We start from the raw sequence: 18,079 nt of genomic DNA on the forward strand, positions 1-18,079 counted from the left end.
TTGTTCCAGCGACTCTACAACAACTCCGGGAGCTGTGTTCGTATGAATGGTAAGGGCTCAAGAGTGGTTCCCCATTTCTTCCCATTCTCCTGTATGGTGCAGAATCCTCTCCTTTCAACAAGCCCCTGGCCAAGAGGATCAATGGCTTTGACAACAGGTCACTCAGAACCATCATGAACATCAGCTGGCACCTCCATGTTACCAATTCAGACCTCCGAAAACGTACCCTTCAGCCCCCCGCATCCGTTGGCTTGGACATCTCTTCCGATTACCGCCATGCGTGCCATCTTTTCATTCGACCCAGCTACAGCCAGCTGGAAAAGGCCACCCGACAGACCCCACACTAGAAGGCTTGATGTCATCAGGGAGGATCTCCAGCACCAGGGGCTGACCCTGGAGGACGCGGCGGACCTGGCTCATCAGAATCAGAATCAGAATCATGACCGTGGTCATTGGCGGGCCCTGGTGAAGCTGATCGGCTCTACGCACTGTGACGACCCCGCCGATTGAGACCGGGCCCTCGCATCGGAAGAGCATTTATTATTATTCTTAAAACAAATGGCATAATTTATATTTTGAAAAATATTACAACTACAATGCTTATTTTGTTTTATTAAGTCTTTTCGTAAAAATGTATGACAAATCTGCGTAATCTGCATCATGTTGAGGACCTCTGGTGGCGGAAAAAGTATCGTGATTATTATTATTTTTTATCTTTCTCAAAAAAGTCTGGGGATAAAAATAAAACCGGGCAAATAAATGTGACTTTGTTTATTTTTTACATTATTTTATTTTTTAAAACCTATTTAGATGTCCTCTATCGGTCTATCCAGCTGTCATCCATCAATCTCTTTTTTTGAGAGTTTTTGTCCACGCAGGTGTGACTCCTGGTGGCACAACGTCTGTTGTGAGAACTTTTTTCTTAGAAAACACGCACAGAACGCTTTTGTCCAGCAATTTTACTCTTAACGAAAAAAATAAATAAATCATATATATATATATATATATATATATATATGATTTATTTTTTTTAGCGTTCTGTGCGTGTTTTCTAAGAAAAAAGTTCTCACAACAGACGTTTATATATATATATATATATATATATATATATATATATATATATATACGGTCAAAACCGAGGTTTAACTGTATATATATGTATATAATACTACGTCCCAGAAAGTCCCTGAAAAAACGTGTACTGAAAAAAATGGTAATACTTTGCTTTACTGTATTTTACTACATTCCTATTACTTTACAATTGAATGTAGTTTTTAATTACCATTTTTGTTGTCCTGAGATTTACCTATTGTTTTACTTAGTGACTGAAATGACTTTAGTAAAGAAGAAATAGTTAACAGACACGTAATTGATTAATTATTAATCAAATTATTAATCGAGTGATTTATTTTGAGAATTTATAAATTGTTTAGCTACTTTTTAAAGATAAAATTGACCAAATGCCCGTAATTTCAGCTTCTCAACAATAATATCGGATTTTTGTAGTCCTCCATTACTGATCTTCCGTATTATGAATGAAAATAGAGTAAAACATTTGCGTTTAATTTGGAAAATAATGCGTCTCGAGCTCGTCCCGTGAAGGGTGGGCGGATGTGACGTTTTTATCCCCGAGCGTGACGCCTCCCGCCGTTGGAACTACAACAAGGAAGTGGACGTACACTGATTTCCTGCAGACAGGACGGAGACTTAAGACAAGGCGAAACGACACTCCGCGAACCGGACGTCGCTTCGATCACTTGTCGGTTACCGGCTAGGAGGTGACAGTGGCTTGGACGACTGTCCGGGGGGTGTCACTGGTGGTCACTGGTCACCGTGGACCAGCGTCTCATCGTCCCAGGGGCTTCTAGCCAGCCAGCCAGCTCGCTAGCTAACTAGCTTGCCATGAACACGGACGTGGAATTCCACATCAGGCAGAATTATCCGTGGAATAAGCTGCCGGCTAATGTCAAACAGGTACGTCGCTTAAAAAAAATCATCAAAGCCTGTGACTCGTGACAGGCGACCGCATCCGTGTGGTGGTGGGGTGGTGGGGGTGGTGGGGGTGATGCTGTCAATGTCACCGAGAGAGGCAGGCAGCCGGCCAGCCAACGACCACCATCAAGACAACATAGCTGCTGCTATCACAAAAATACACCAGGGAAGAATTGCACCATGAATGGGAAACTGAAGAGGGAAATGTTCTTTGCACCACTGTTTTCTCTGTTCGTGGAATAAGAATTAAGAGTGACTCATTTGATCATTTTCATTTCACCTCTTTTCTCTGTTTGGTCACGTGACAGTCACAAAATGCGAGCTATTCACTTTGAATATATTGTTGCAGTTTTTTTTGTTTTTTGGCCATGAGCTCCTTTAAGATAGCAATCACGGAATTTTCAAAAAAAAAACGTATTTGCCTTGTCAAAAAGGTCACCTTTTCTTCCTCATGATCCATATCTTGCAATTCTGTTCCAGACATCTGCAAGTGAATTAATTACGCCTGTCGGTCAGTTCAAACTTAAAGTTCCAGATATATATCAGTGCAGATATCGAATTAAATATGACTTCAACTTGAATTATGATGAGACACAATCAAATTGTCGGCCTCTCCAACTGAATGAAGTTGGAGATTGCAGATATCCATAATTCAAATTCAAGTGAAGGATGTTTAATATAATTTTTTTTCTCCTTTTTTTTTTTTTTTTGGCAGAGCTTAGGCAACTCTCAGCGTGAGTACGAGAAACATGTCTTGCTGTACAGCATCCGCAACCAGCTGCGATTCCGCAATAACTTAGGTGAGCGTTTTTTTTTTTGTTTGTTTCTGCTTGTGTTTCAACCTCCTGCTAGCTTGTTTGGCAATCTGTTTTCCCTTTTGCACCCGCAGTCCGCCACGTGCGCAAGGACGAGCGCAAGTACTACGAGGAGCTGCTCAAGTACAGCCGCGAGCACCTGATGCTGTACCCTTACCACCTGTCGGACATCGTTGTCAAGGGGCTGCGCGTCACGCCCTTCTCCTACTACGTGGGAATCATGGAGGTAAGCCTTCACTGGAAATCCATTTTATGAGCTAACTGGTGGGTGAAAACAATGCCACTCATGCAAGTGAACCGACGCATTTCCTTTGGCATTTCCCAAGACAAATGGGTTATTCATTCAGAAGAATGCACTTTTCCAGCACTTGGTTGTGGGGAAAAAACAAATCCTTGTTCCGTGTCGTCTTTTTCGTTGCCGTTAATTTTTAGTCTCACTCTTTTGTCTGCTCCTTCCTCTTGGTTTCACTTCCAGGATATCATGAACAGCGAGAAGAGCTACGACTCCTTGCCCAACTTCACCGCCGCTGACTGTGAGTTTTCGCTTTCCCGCACTGCGCAAGTTTGTGCTGATTTCAAATGTCTAATTATTATTCGTCATGTGGCGACGCAGGTCTGAGGCTGCTTGGAATCGGAAGAAACCAGTACATCGACCTGATGAACCAGTGCCGCTCGTCCAAAGTGAGACGTGTACTAAAATGCTGTGTTAAATCTGTCCACACTTTTTCTATTGAAGGCCGCATACACACAAATAGGACGCAAAGGCCACTGTAAAATTCTTTCAATTTAAATTTATTAGCCACACTAAAATCAGTGCAGTGAGCCATTACAGTGAAACTCCTCTACAACGAAACCTACTGTACATGGGCGAAAATACCCCCTAGTGTGAAAAAATATTCATGCTTTATTAACACCATTCCCACTTTCCTGCCCCCCATACAACGAAAAAAAACCCCGTTGCGTTTTACGAAATCATTTTCTCTGCTCATGTCTCGCGACAAGATTCAAAGTCTAATCCAATACCGACCTCTCCTGCTTCATTCGTTGTTTACATCTGAGTTCAAATTTGCTACAGTGAAAAAACCCCTGTTGTGAAAAGATTTGTGCTGCAAACATGATTTCATTGTAGAGGAGTTTCACTGTATGTACTGTTTCTGTTTTCTGGTTAAATTTGGTGCGCCTCCTAACTTCACCTCCTCTTCAGAAATTCTTCCGCCGGAAATCGGCGCGGGATCTTCTCCCGTCCAAACCGGTGGAGATCTCCGTGGAGCCGTGGTGGGTGGCGCAGACGGGCTACATCACCGAGGACGATATCAGGGTGAGAGGACGCGCGCGGGCCTTTCCGCACGACGACGGCCCACGCGCGCGGGTGAACTCACGCGCCGTTTGCGTCATCGCAGATCTGCTCCTCAGCGGAGAAGAAAGCCATTGATAAGATGATTGATTCGGGGCCTCAGCTGGCTGGATCGATGGAGTACAACGTGGTGCTAAGTGAGGATGCTAACTTTTGATGACGCATCCAAATTTGTTGTTGTTGTTGTATTTTTCAGATTGTTTTGATTTTTATGTTCAGGTTTGTACAATCGGGGCTTTATTTACTTGGACGTTCCCATATCGGACGACAGCTGTATCTCAGGTTTGTCCAGGCTCTCACCAGAATGGTGACGGTTGTTTATTCGTGGTTTCACAATGTGTGTGCTGCTCCTCACTGTTTTGGGAATATTTCCCACTTTTTTTTTCCCCATCCTGCCAGGTCTCACTGACTTGATACTGCTTCTCTGTCATTTTTTGTTGGTTTTCACTGATTTGGTGTTGGCTTTCATTCTGTGTGCCGCTTCTGCTTTTGTGCCATTCAAACTGTAGGCGGCGGTACACAATTTTTTAACTCATTCAGTACCAGCCAATTCTGGACCAAGTCTGAAAAGACGTTTAAAAACGTCTTTGGGCGTCAATGAGTTTTTAAATAACTTTTTTTTTTGGTGGGGAGGAGGGCTTGTTCTCATAGTTTTTTTTTTTTTTTTGTCCATTTCTATCAGTAGCAGTTTTTTTCCAATTTCTGGTTTAGTTCCACCTGTTTTGATGCCAGTTTTGCTTTGTCTGTGCCTCCACAGTGCCCCCGTTGGAGGGCTTTGTCATGAACCGCGTCCAGGGTGACTACTTTGAAACGCTGCTGTACAAAATCTTTGTGTCGATCGACGAGCAGACCAACGTAGCGGAGGTAGGACGCGTCCCTTCGATCACACAACCAGATTCGCTCGTCCCGTCTCATTCGTGTTCCCTCCTCCAGCTGGCAACCGTTTTGGAGATCGACTTGGACCTTGTGAAGGTGAGCGCTCACACTCGTGGACGAGTGTTAGTGGACAAAGTTTGTTCATCCAATTTTGCGTTGTGACCAGAACGCCGTGTCCATGTACTGCCGTTTGGGCTTCGCTTTGAAGAAAGGTCAGGTGATCAGCTCCGAGCAGCTGAACACTACCTGGAAGAACGCGCCCTCCCTCAATAGGCTCAGGTATGGCTCGGGAAGACCCAGATGAGGATTTTCTTTGGGAGGAGGAGGAGGGGGGGCCATTCTGACTTGTCTTGTACATCACCAGAAGCACTATGGACCCTCAGAAGATGCTGCTATCCTGGGAGCAAGGCAGCCCCGTCATGGAGGGAGGATCCTCGGCCACGGACACAGACACCACCAGTTTGGAGGACCAAGGTCTGCTGGATAACAAGCACATGTGCTTCCACTCTGCATGTTATTATTATTATTTTTTTGTTTACCGTGTGTGTGTGTTTGTACAGCAGACACGGGCAGCGTGAGCAGCCTTAGCATCCCCGCGGCGCCCACCAAGCGGATCGCCTTCCTGTTCGACTCCACCCTCACCGCCTTCCTCATGATGGGCAACCTGTCGCCCAACCTCAAGAGTCACGCCGTCACCATGTTTGAAGTGGGCAAGCTTTCTGACGAGACGCTGGACAGCTTCCTGGCCGAGCTGGAGAAGGTGAACAAAAACGTGCTCGAGCGTCGCTTGGAACAACAGCGGCAAAGCCAAACAAAAACGGTGGCGTTCTTAAATGCTGTTTTGGTTCTTTTTGCGGTCGCGCAGGTGGAAAGCACAGCAGAGGGCGAGGCGCAGCGCTACTTCGACCACGCCCTCACCCTAAAGAACACCATCCTCTTTCTGCGCTATAACAAGGAACTCACTCAGGACCAGGGACCTGATATCCCAAATATAGGTATACCTTGAGGATTGTTTGCCGTCGATCTGTTTGCGCAAGGAGCCGGCTGTCAAAAATAAGTGATGCCCTCAGGAGGGTGCGCAAGTTGTTTGTTGTCAAATTAATTTTACTCGTTAGAACACGTCTCTAGTTTAACCCTTTCAGGGACGGCGGTTCCTAGTGGACATCTTATCATGTTATCAGGTTCCAAGGTGCATGAAAGGGTTAAGAAGGGATTTGATGGGAAAAAAAATGCTCACCCCAAGAAGAAATGATTCTTTGAAGTGGGCTCATTCTATAATTCAGTGAGCCACAAAAAAAGCAGGCTGGATCTGGCCCTTGATGTTGATTTTCAGACTTGTTCTCGAGCAAAAGTGCATGCGAGTCCTTTCCGGGACGGCTGAGCAACACCCACGAGTTAGCACGTTACTACCGTATTCCTATAGATACCCTTTGTTTGCTTTCGGCCGCTGGGCACGTCGGTCTTTCCCAAGACTGCTTTCGGATCGGTATTTGATACGCCACCAGGTTTCCCCCTGGACATGCTGCGCTGCGAGAGCCTCCTGGGTTTGGACCAGGCCACCTGCAGCCGCGTGCTCAACAAGAACTACAAGCTGCTGGTCTCCATGGCGCCGCTGAGCAACGAAATCAGACCCATAAGCAGCTGCACGCCTCAGGTAGGCCACATCGACGACCATATTGGTCGACTGTCGTCGTCACGTAATACTTTTTTTTGTTGTTGTCATTAAAAGTGTATTATTTATTTATTTTTTCACTTTGTAGTTTGGCCCACACTGTATTTATTTATGTTATGGTATTAAGTATACCTCCTAATGTAACATTTACATTGCACTTAACTCATTCAGTACCAGCCAATTCTGGACCAAGTCTGAAAAGACGTTTAAAAACGTCTTTGGGAGTGAATGAGTTAAATGTCTGTGCACCTCTCCTGCAATATATTTAATATTCTATGTCCATTCAATGGTCCGTGCACCTTTAAGCTACAAAAAAAGGATCCGTTTACCTCCTCATGTATGAGCCTTCTGTCTCCCTGGAATGTCTTTTCTAATAACTCAATAACCAGAGATGATTTCGAGAAAGACAACCTTTGCTTACCATCAACCCCTTCACCATTACAACATGCACATATCTCCTCAACGTCCCTCCGAAACCTTCTCTCGCGACACCTCCAAAACCTCCCGCACATAATTTAACATTTTTACCATTTTTAATAGTCTGCGCACTTCTAATCTAGCATATTACGACCATCTGCAATCCTCTGTGCGCCTCTAATGGACCATATCGAAAAGTGTGGCATAGCAACGGCAGAGGGAGGTGACGTGATGCTCAGGCTCAAACTTCTTTCCTCAGAAGACATCATAAAATGGCCTCCCCCAAGCTTTGCAGTTAGACTCGTGCGTGTTTTTGTTTTTTTGTGTGGCTGTAGCACATCGGGCCCGCCATCCCCGAAGTGAGCTCCATCTGGTTCAAGCTCTACCTGTACCATGTGACGGGGCAGGGCCCGCCCTCGCTGCTGCTCTCCAAAGGCTCCAGGCTGCGTAAGCTGCCCGACATCTTCCAGGTGAAGTCTCTCACGGGAATTCTTCAAGTATCCGGGGAATGTGAGGGAGGGGAGGGGGAGTGGGCGGGCAGGCGTGGAATCGTGGAGGGAGGTGGAGGTAATTTCATGGAATTGGGTCACTTTAAAGCAGCAAAAAAAAACAACAACAAAAGAATTGACCTACTTAAACCTCTTTTCATAAAAGCTGTTGGGACTGTGTTGTGTTTTCAGGTCTATGACAGGTTGCTGATCACGTCCTGGGGCCACGATCCTGGCGTGGTGCCCACGTCCAACGTGCTGGCCATGCTCAACGACGCTCTCACGCACTCGGCCGTTCTTATCCAGGTGAAAGGGTCAAAGCTGTCCAAAACATCTTGATTGACATCCATCGCGGTATTTAATGTGCTCATCATTAAGAAATTGTGTGTGCGCGCACGTGTCGTAGGGTCACGGCATGCACGGCCACGGCGAAACTGTACACATCCCGTTCCCCTTTGATGAGGAGGACCTCAAGGGAGGTCAGTTGCTCAAAAAAAAAAAAATCTCACCATTCTGTTTCATTTCCCTCCTCCACATTTCTCCACCAATTCAAAACATTTCAATTTGAAAATATTCAGCTCATTCAGGACAACAATGAAAAAAAAAAAAGAATTAACTCCTATTTCCGTATTTCGCAACTGATCCAACTCTCAAACCTGTTACCTCTCTTGGAAAATCATGGGAGCTATTTTTCAAATTCCCAAAAGTCCAAAAAAATGTTTTTTTTTATGACATGACATTTTATGTTTGCAGATTTCTCCTACGCCAACATGTGCGTTCACAAGGCGCTACGCAAACTGCGCGAGCACGTGGACCTGGAGCACCAGTGTGGCTACATCACTATGCTCAACGCCAACAACAGACACCGGCGCCGGCCCAGCGACACCATCGAGTGCAGAGGTAATGTATACTGATTATGTAATGTGTGCCAAAGGGCTGGGACAGATGAATTTGAAATATTTTTTTTTTCCTCAAGAGGTGTGATTTCCGAATAAATTAGCTCTTTTTCTAGCCCTAATCTCTCGTTCCATAACAATGTGTCAAAGTGAATTGAACGTGCTTTGTTCATATCGGGTCGAAAACCAATTCAACCTCTGATCATATGTTTACATTGGACATAACACCTGAAGGAAATTAAGGATTTTGTCATAAGTATGATGAAAATCTATTTTTAAAAAAAAATCCTACTTTGGACTAGAAATTCGCAATCAACAGCAGCAAAATTTGGAAGGAAGAAAGTAGAAAAAAAAAGGGGAAAAAAACGTGAAGTATTTGCATGCACAAAATAAATGAACTGTACACAGTACAGAATGCAATATAAAATATTAAATTGATTTGGGGAGATTTGACAGCCAATGTTCAACGTGGACCTACAATTTGAAATAGATCGTCTTTGAAATTGCTTTCATTTTATCTGATATGTTGGGAAGATTTCTATTGATCCTTAATTGGATGTTCAGGATTCAATGTAAACACACAATGTAGAACAGAACTGGGTTGAAATTTGTTTCTGAGCCAGTAGCCACATGGAAAATGTCCATTGTGAGACAAAGGTTTTCTTATCTTTTCTTATCTTAAAAATAGCAAATAAACGCCAATCGATAAAATGTATTCAGGGGATAGTCCTCGTATGTGCATGTAAGAAGCCACTTGCCATAAGATTCGGTGCGCTTCCTCTTATCTTCAGGAGACACTCACCTCGGAGGAGGCTTGGACACCAACGGCAGCACTGAGTCCTTCGAATTGGTGTCGGAAGAGAACAACGGAGACGGACGAGCCAAGACAGACAGTACATCAAACGAATCCAAGCCACCCAAGTCGACAACCAAAACGCATGCCAATCTTTGTTTGCCATCCTTAGCCCTCTCATGCGAGGACGAGTGGGTTCCCCTGGAGCTGTGCTTCGGCATGCCGCTCTTCAGCTCCGAGCTCAACCGCAAGGTGTGCCGCAAGATCGCCGCCCACAAGCTATGCGGCAGCGACAGGTGGCGCGTCACTTGATTGATTGATGGGTTTATTTTGATTGAATGGAAGCGGCGCGGTGTTCACGCTAGTTCTTGTTGCACAGCTTGCAAGAGCTGCTTCATTCCAGCCGGAAGCTGTCCCTTAAGGTGCTGAGCTTCGTCCAGTCGTTTCAGGTAAGGGATGCTCACTAGGACCTCTGTCAGTGATTGAACGTTTGCAGAACTACACATGGTGAATTTGGAAAGACATCAGAAATATCACCCTATGCTCCACAAGTTCCTAATTGGTTTCACATTCAGTGTAAACACACAATTTGGATCCAATCAGGATTTCATTTCACCTTCTTGTTGTGGGTCAGGATGGCGGTCCACCCTGCGAGCCGGACAGCGGGGTGACCAATCCTCTCAGTCAGCCCCCGGCCGAATCGGGCGTCCCTCTACCGGCCATCAACCTCCTCTACAAGGACGGGCAGCTGCGGGAGTGGAGCGGGCGGGCCCCTCCTCTGGACATCACATCTCTGCAGCGCGACCAGTCCACGTAGAACCCCCCTCTCCGACCACCGTCATCCACCCTTAATTTTGCATCCCGGCCCGGCATTGAACGAGGGCCTTTTAGCTTCAGGATCCCCACCAAAAACACGAGCGCTAGCACACCACCAGGCAAGATAAGGCCAAACAAAAAAAGATAGTGTGTTTCAGGTAACATGAAATGTAAGCATAGGGTCGGTAGGTAGGACAAAGTTTTGTTTTTTTAATAATCTTTTTTTATTTTTTTTCATCAAAAATTTAAACAAAATAACCATAAAACATTCTATTTCAGACCTCAAAACCTGTCTAATTACACGTTGTAGACCCACCTACCTTGGAGTTTTCTTCTGAAATTCTACGCTCTGCTTTCATCATGACATCGAATACGTCTACACTTTGTTTTTGCCATTGTTTCTTGTTTTTTTTCTATACATCTAAATCGAATCAATCTTAGGTCAGGTAAAGTATTTAAAACTTGAAACACTGACATATCCATATCATCAACGTCATAGAATTCACCGTTGACACATTGACACTGTGCTATTTTCACGTGGGTTTATATTCGGCCCGTGGTGTTCATCAAATAGTTTGCTGAATTTTTCGATACATCAATGGATGCTATTTTCTTAACATTACGGTGCGAGCATGCGACTAACACAGAAAACGCGGTTTAAACATGCCGCCGCCATGATTCAATGTTGTTGACAGACGACAGGGCAAACGACGCACGCGCTCAACGTGAATACTGTATCGCGAGAGTTTGCACCGATGTAAACCCTCTACGCAAAAACGTAGAGGGTTGTTTGGGAACAAAACCAAAAACTTGACGGTCGGCATTTTCGACGTAGAAATTCTCGGTCGGCCGCGTTACCGGAAACACACTATATATTTTTTTTCTCCGCCTAACACACTTAGCTTGCCCTCCACCCCGTACCGCAGTTGATGTTTAGTGGAACCCCCCTGTCCCCGTCCTCCTTTTCATGTGGTATCAGTATTCCAAAAGTCACCCCCAGCCCCAAGACCGACTGTAGTATCATGTTTAGTGATGCGATGCATGAAAATCCTTTCCTTTGAGGGGAGGTGTTAATTGTTTGCACTGTGCAGTACTTACTGTGGATCAAAAGTGGCTTCTTTTATTTTTTTTCCTTTCAGTTTGAGAGCACCAAAGACTTGTTTTGGTGTGTTTTTAAATTTTTGATCCTTTTTTTCCCCATTTTTATTTTGACTTTATTTCTTTGCGCCTTATCACAAAGTCACATTCCAACTTCCATGAGTGAAACTGATATAAAAAGAGCAGTAGCAGAAAACCCTGACAGTTGGTATCCAGTCTTGCCGAATGCTGGCGCCTCCTCTGCATCAGCTCCAGCTCAGATAGCTGCCAGCTAGCATTTTGTCTTGATTGGGTCCAACTCTGATAACTTCCTGCTGGGACCATTTTGCCATCAGGTTCAGTTCTGGTATCTACTTGCGCCTCTTGTAGTCCGGGGGCCAGCTCTGGTAGCCACCTGCTAGCATCTCTTCCAGATGGGATCCAACTCTGGTATAGCTAAATGCTAGCACAATTTCTGCACCAGATAAGCACCAGCAAGCTCCTTGTTTAGATTGGATCCAGCTCCTCTTGCATCTTTTCTGGACTGGGTCCAGCTCTGGTAGCTGCCTCTTATATTTCTCCTAGACAGTGTCTACTATTAGTAGCCACCTGCGAGCATCTCTTCTATATCAGGAAACCACTTGCTAGCATCTCTTCTAGGTGTCAATCCAGTTCTGGTGGTCGACTCCTCGCGGCTTTTCTTGGTTGAGTCCAGCGCTGGCAGCCGTCTGCTAACACCCCGACTGTCCGGGTCCTGCTCTGTGGCCAGTGTCTCATTTTGATAAGCTAGCTAGATGGGTCCAGCTCTGGTAGCTGCCCGCTAGCACATCTTCTCAATCATATCCGGCGAGAGTAACCTCTCTTTTGCATCCCATTTGGATCGGGTAGCTGCCTCAATCAAGTCAAGCTGTGATTGTGTAGATGCCTGCTTGAGCTTCTTGATTAGGTCCGGCTGTGACAGTTGCCTGCTAGCATCTCTTCAAGGTGGAATTCGGCTGTTGTAGACCCCTGCTAGCGCAGCATCTGGATTGGTTAACCATCTGCTGTTTCCCATCTGGATGGGTTTTCACCTCTGGGTGAGTTTAGACTACATGTGTCTGAAAATATGGCATTGTTTACTTTTGTTAGCATTCGCATAATTTCTTTTGTTTCCGAAGATTTCGACCTGTATGTTTAGGTTTTTATCAATAACCAATGGGGAAAAAAAACCCCTCACAATCTTGTTCAAGCATGGCAACTTTGTAATTGTTTGTGCGTGTACATCCACTCGCGGTGTGTGTCCATACTGCACACTTCCTTTAAACAACAAGAGCTCTCCCTGGAACACTGTCAGTCGTCATGAAGCCAACATCCACTCGTGTTTACAGATGTTAGTTTTCTATATCAGCCTCTCTTTTAGGACATCTTTGTTGTAGCTCCTTTAAATGGTTTAATTATTACAAAGGTGATGATGATGATGGAAAAAAATATGAATTACATTCTGCTCATCTTATAATGAATAAACATGTATATGAAGATGTATATAAAAAGGAATTAAACAGGTTTCTCCCTGACTCTGGCTTTCGTTTGTATTCCTCACTTTGCATTTTAGAGCCAAGGTGACATTAGACATTGTGGGGGAACAGATGGTGCGGCATAGCGCGCTTCCGGAAGCGTCCATCTGCCTCTAGAATGCACTTGTTCACCTTCGAGAGTTATACAAACGAGGAGGAAGGAAGGTGCTAGGTGCCTGCTGGCATTTCTTTTTGATGAGGTCCAGCTCATATTGTTGTCTGCTTGTATCTCTTGTGGATCAGGTGGCCACTTGCTAGCACCTCTTCTGGGTCAGGTCCACTTTTTGCTAACTGCCGTTTAGAGCCTCTTCGAGATAGAAAAATCTGATAGCAGACAACCAGCAGAGTTATACCCAATGTAGAAAACACGGTAGTAGGCGGAGACGCTGGCAAGCAGCCACCACAACATGAGCCAATTTAAAAGAGATGCCATTAGACAGCTTGCCAGAGCTGGACCTCATCAAATTAATATGTTACTAAGTGCCTACTCAATTTAAAAGAAATTACGGTAGACGGTTTACGCAACTGGACTCCATCCTGGCAGCTGCCTGTTAGCATATCCTCTGTGTTGTTTATACCCCTACTACCACTTCTACTCAACTTTATTTAGGGAGCAGTTTAAATTCTGTACAGCTACATACCACGAGCCTTTGCATTTAAAGTTTATTGTTGTGAATGCCATGCATTACTTTTATTTGAACAAAAATACTGTATGCACTAAATACTCATCCATCACGGTTACCACCCTAGTAAAAATGCAACGAAAAAAAGTAACAATTCATTTCTATGTCCGTTTCCGCTCTGTGCTTTTATTTTAACGGGCACTCGTTTCACCCACTTCCGGTCAGGAGGCAAGGATTTCGAGGGCTTGATGGGAGCCGCACGTGAACCTCATCGAGGGACGAGTGGCGAGGAGGACGCGAGCCTGCTTGGCAACCCGGTCGGACCGGACCGGACCACACTGACTGGACGTTTTTGGCGTGAAATTGTGCGAATTTCATTGACTCCTGCACGCCAAATTTGACTGCGGAAAAGACGCTTAGGTGAGTCGCTAACACCTGTGGAGGACAAAAGAGGTGGGGGCGTGATTTCTAAGTCATTACCTCCTTTTTTACACACTTTTTGCTGTGTAATTCGGATTCAAATTTGCCCCAAATGGCGAAATTTTGACTCCCGGTTATCGGACCTGTTGTTCGCCCGAATGGGGAACCACATGGAGCGGTTAAGTTACGCCGAAGTTCCCACCGTGGACCCGCACGGCGTGGACCGGGACGAAGGTCCTCGTATCGGCGTCTCGTACATTTTCTCTGGTGGGGAGGACGACGAGGACGAACCGGGTGGAGGTGGTAATAATGGGGCGGCGGTGGACGGGACCCAGCCGAACTCCAACCCGGAAGAAACGCCGTTCGACCCGCGGGAGGAGGTGGAGTGCGCCGTATACAAGCTGGACGAGTGCGTGTACGAGAAGAGTCGCCGGGCGTCCTCTTTGGAAGTGTACTCGCCGGAGAACTTGCTCAACAAGTGTCGCGCCGGCGATTTGGTGGAGTTCGTGGCAGGCGGACAGTACCCGCACTGGGCGGTGTACGTGGGCGACTTCCAGGTGGTTCACCTGCACCGCGCCGAGGTGAAGAGCGCCTTCCTGACGGACGCCGGCCGAGGGAGACGTTGCCGGATCGTCAACGAGCGGTACAAGTTCCGAGCCCGAGACCCGGAGGTGGTGGTGCAGAGCGCCATGGAGCAGGTATGTGTCAAATGCCGTTTGAGCGTTTTTCTCCACATGCTCGGCGTCCATCTTAAGGTCCATGTTCTTGTGCAGTCATCTCTTCATTTGAATTGGCTCGAACTACATTCACCCGTTTATCATATCAATTTTCCCTATTAAAATGAGTTGAAATGACATCAATTCGCCCGCCCCCATAACACACACACACACACACAAGCGTTTTTGGGAATGTTTTAAATGAACAAAAACCAGCAGTTTTGTCACATATAAATACAAAAACAGTCAACTGTATGTCAAGAAATTAACTGGTTTTATGGAGTATGATTAAGATTAAATTCACGCACACATTGTCGAGTATTCTTGAGTTGTGACTCTGTGCCGTGACTTTATCCGGTTGACAATTCAGCACATTGTAGGTACGTGAAAACAAAAATGTATTATTATTTTTTACTCCAGAAAGCGCAGTGTCACCGGAAAGAGCAGGAATAAAAGACAAAAACGGTGTTTTAAATTTGTCAAGATGTTAAGAGCAGGTTTTGACATTTTGAAAGTTTCAAAAAGTGGGCAAAAATATAGATAACGTTCTCCATTGTTACACTAGAATCGCCTCCGACTCGGTCCGTCAGTGGTGTTCAACTGTTTCATGTAAGAGCAAAGAGAAGCCTTTTGAGTTGCGATAAGCATAGGGAAGGACTATGTGTGCCATAAAAGCAGATTTTTGCAGTGCGATACCCCCTGCCCCCTCTGCCTTTCGTTTATTTGGCGACCGGAGATTCCTGACCTACAACATCTCTGGCAACGGATGGTTGGGTTATCCCGATGGATGGCTCCCCTCTAAGTTAGGCGACATAACTTTACCATAGTGTAGAATTTTCTTCCGCAGTGTACCGATTTGATTGAACTTCGTCTGCATGACCCCGGCACATCAAAATTGTGTTGTTTGAGGCGATATAAAAGTTCTATCATTCAACACTTTTTGCGTGGTCAAAGAGGAGTTATCTTGCCATGTGTGTGCTAATTGTCGAAATAATGCATGAAAATACGTAATCACATGAAATCGTGGCGATATCCAAAAGTAGATGCAGGAAATGCATTTTAAACAAGCCAGACCTCATTTTTCTGAGGACATACGTGACGTGATCACATGAAAATGGCCTGCCAAAAAAATGGCGGAAACAATTCAGTTGTCACATACTTAGACCTTGTTAGTTCCGTGTTAGTGTTGTCTGCGTGTCCCTTGCAAGTGTTACCATTTCATATTTGTGTGTTTGGGGCCAAGGAACTAGGTTGAAGTGAGATGAAGAGGTTCATTTGCTTTGCCTCCAATCTTGTTGCATCTTTGTACAAAGCAACTATGGTGGAATTGACGGGCTTCATTTGGACAAAAACATTGCTTTGGCACCATCTTGCGGCATCTTGGTTCCAAGGAACTATTTTGAAACTGTTCTTCCTCACTAGTATGATTTAGTTGTCCTGCTAGTGAGGAAAAAAGGCGTAGTACTACATGGACCTTAATGTGGATGTGAAGGATTTCGATATAAAAGCTCAAACGGCTCGCCATAGGTGGGCCTGAAGGACCGCGAGCTGTGCTGGCGCAACTCGGAGGGCTTTGCCGCCTGGTGTCGCTTCGGCCGCCGGGAGTTGAAGGCGGGCGGCGAGCTGCAAGGCGGCGGCCGTCAGACGTACACGCTACACGTCCTGCTGGGTGACCAGAAGTACTCGCACGCCCTCGAGTTCCAAAGCCTGGAGGACGTGATCGCCGAGAAGAGACGCGGGGACTACCTGGGTCGGACCGCCCTCCTCCGGGAGCTGGCCGCCCACCTGAAGACCGAGACTGGAGTCCACTGATGCAACATTTCAACCGTCAGTTTGTTCTTCGACTTAGGCTTGTATTTCAGTGCCTTAAACGTGTGCTTGAACGTCTTTGAATCTCATCGGCTGGGACCCACGAAAATAGGCTTTTAATATTATATTTTATTGCCTTAAACAGGTGGTCCGTGAACCAATTCATAAATCGATCCCAAAAAAGTTGACGCATGTCAAATTCAAGGTAACGTTATCGCTTATTTTAGGAATAGCTGGCTAACCTACGCTAGCAACAGCCTCAACAACTACAGTAATCCCTCGCTATTTCACGGTTCGTTTATCGCGGATTCAGTGCATCGCGGATTTTTTCAAACATATTAATAAAAAAAAAAATCATATAAATGGAATACAGTGCTGTATATGCTTCTCTATGTGACTCGCTGTTTTGCAGCTTCTCACGGTCTGTTTGCGGACTTAATTTTTATTTATTTTTTCCTGTATATGTTAATTGGTCGCTACTTCGCGGATTTTCGTTTATCGCGTTTTGGTCCCCATTAACCGCGATAAACGAGGGATTACTGTACACTGTCATTCGCTGCCGCCCACGTCACTCACCAGGCCAAGTCCCGCCTTTTCAAGTCACACGTTCAAAGTCACAGATGGTAGTGGCGAAAGTGAGGACGGCGACCCATACCGGACCAATGTCTTACATGATCGTTTTGTGTTGGCATTATTTAATAATGTCATCATTTTCTCTCCGTCTAATTGATGAGATAATCAGAAGACGATTCTGAAAATATCCAATTGCATCATGAGGTTCAAGCACTTCTCTAAGGCAATACCATATGATTAAACGTTTCAAAATCTTTTTTTGGTGTGTGTGTCAGAGTAGACCTGTAACGTTTTCAAGCATGCTTTTAATATCCAAAGCCATCCAGTGGTCAACTCTTCAGCTTTGAGACGGATAATACTTTTTTTTTACTGACTGGGGACATCCAAACCTGTTATTGCTGTTACGAAATGTTTGGTTCGGGAATCATTTCAGCTCTTTAACTCATTCAGTACCAGCCAATTCTGGACCAAGTCTAAAAAGACGTTTAAAAACGTCTTTGGGAGTGAATGAGTTAAATGTTTAGGAGTCATACAAATTATTTAGTCGCATAAGTTGTTGTATGGCAGCTGTGAAATGATGCGATCTCTTCCAAAGTGTTTCTTGGAAGTCACATGACTTCATACGAACGATGTCTTCACTTGTAGATGACGAGCTTTCACTACTATGACGTTGTTTATGTATAGCAGAAAAGTAGCAATCAATAGGAGTGCAATATTTGCATACATTTGTTTAAAAACAAAACATTTGTTTGTTTGCCCGAAAATAAACGGTTTTGAATTCAGCCATTTTTTGTGTGTGACTGTGGCCTCGTCATTAATACGTGAAATGTTGACTTCCGGGTGAAACAATTGAAAGTTGCAATCATGTGATTCTGTCAGGGGGGGGGGGGGGGGGTATCTGGAAATCGGCCACAAAAATGTCTCGACAACATAACTAAATTAAAACTCATTCAGTACCAGTCAATTCTGGACCAAGTCTGAAAAGACGTTTAAAAACGTCTTTGGTAATGAATGAGTTTTAAAGAGTACCTCAAAATCACCGAGATCTTATATTTAAATCCGTTAAAGCACTAAATCAGCCCGTGAACGTGACTCAACACAATGACACAAAAATGACACAAAACAAAGAAATTGACAAACGTTTTTTTGTTGTTGTTGTATATTGAACGACTTTATGAAGTAGTTGCCC

At 45.0% G+C, this 18,079-nt stretch overlaps 2 protein-coding genes across 3 annotated transcripts; both read left to right on the top strand.

Annotated features, from left to right (window-relative positions):
- Positions 1-1,668: 1,668 nt before the first annotated feature.
- fam91a1 (family with sequence similarity 91 member A1) lies at positions 1,669-12,749 on the top strand. Of its 2 annotated transcripts, none has more exons than XM_086137274.1 (23): positions 1,669-1,974; positions 2,708-2,792; positions 2,882-3,033; positions 3,283-3,340; positions 3,421-3,488; positions 4,012-4,125; positions 4,208-4,298; positions 4,381-4,443; positions 4,919-5,025; positions 5,095-5,133; positions 5,204-5,316; positions 5,402-5,511; positions 5,598-5,797; positions 5,903-6,032; positions 6,543-6,691; positions 7,462-7,596; positions 7,807-7,920; positions 8,021-8,093; positions 8,368-8,514; positions 9,302-9,403; positions 9,476-9,599; positions 9,683-9,752; positions 9,938-12,749. In XM_086137274.1, the coding sequence occupies exons 1-23, from the start codon at positions 1,903-1,905 to the stop codon at positions 10,118-10,120; spliced, it is 2,499 nt and encodes an 832-aa protein (XP_085993400.1). In that variant the 5' UTR covers positions 1,669-1,902; the 3' UTR covers positions 10,121-12,749. The 2 variants fall into 2 exon arrangements, with proteins under 2 accessions (XP_085993400.1, XP_085993401.1); XM_086137275.1 differs by having other exon boundaries at positions 5,601-5,797.
- Positions 12,750-13,605: 856 nt separating this feature from the next.
- Positions 13,606-17,678, top strand: lratd2a (LRAT domain containing 2a). Its single transcript, XM_086136768.1, has 2 exons — positions 13,606-14,490; positions 16,036-17,678. Exons 1-2 carry the CDS (start codon positions 13,951-13,953, stop codon positions 16,318-16,320), a joined length of 825 nt encoding a protein of 274 aa, XP_085992894.1. The 5' UTR covers positions 13,606-13,950; the 3' UTR covers positions 16,321-17,678.
- The last annotated feature ends 401 nt before the right edge of the window (positions 17,679-18,079 follow it).

Source organism: Hippocampus guttulatus, chromosome 18 (assembly GCF_054856545.1).
Source record: "Hippocampus guttulatus isolate MCC_2025c chromosome 18, RoL_Hgut_1.0, whole genome shotgun sequence".
Taxonomy (NCBI): domain Eukaryota; kingdom Metazoa; phylum Chordata; class Actinopteri; order Syngnathiformes; family Syngnathidae; genus Hippocampus; species Hippocampus guttulatus.

Coding starts and splice junctions, on each gene's coding strand:
- fam91a1 (XM_086137274.1), top strand. CDS start 1,903: ATGAACACGGACGTGGAATTCCACATCAGGCAGAATTATCCGTGGAAT. Junction 5,798..5,902: donor TCCTGGCCGAGCTGGAGAAG/GTGAACAAAAAC, acceptor GCGGTCGCGCAG/GTGGAAAGCACAGCAGAGGG. Junction 7,597..7,806: donor AGCTGCCCGACATCTTCCAG/GTGAAGTCTCTC, acceptor TTGTGTTTTCAG/GTCTATGACAGGTTGCTGAT.
- lratd2a (XM_086136768.1), top strand. CDS start 13,951: ATGGGGAACCACATGGAGCGGTTAAGTTACGCCGAAGTTCCCACCGTG. Junction 14,491..16,035: donor TGCAGAGCGCCATGGAGCAG/GTATGTGTCAAA, acceptor GGCTCGCCATAG/GTGGGCCTGAAGGACCGCGA.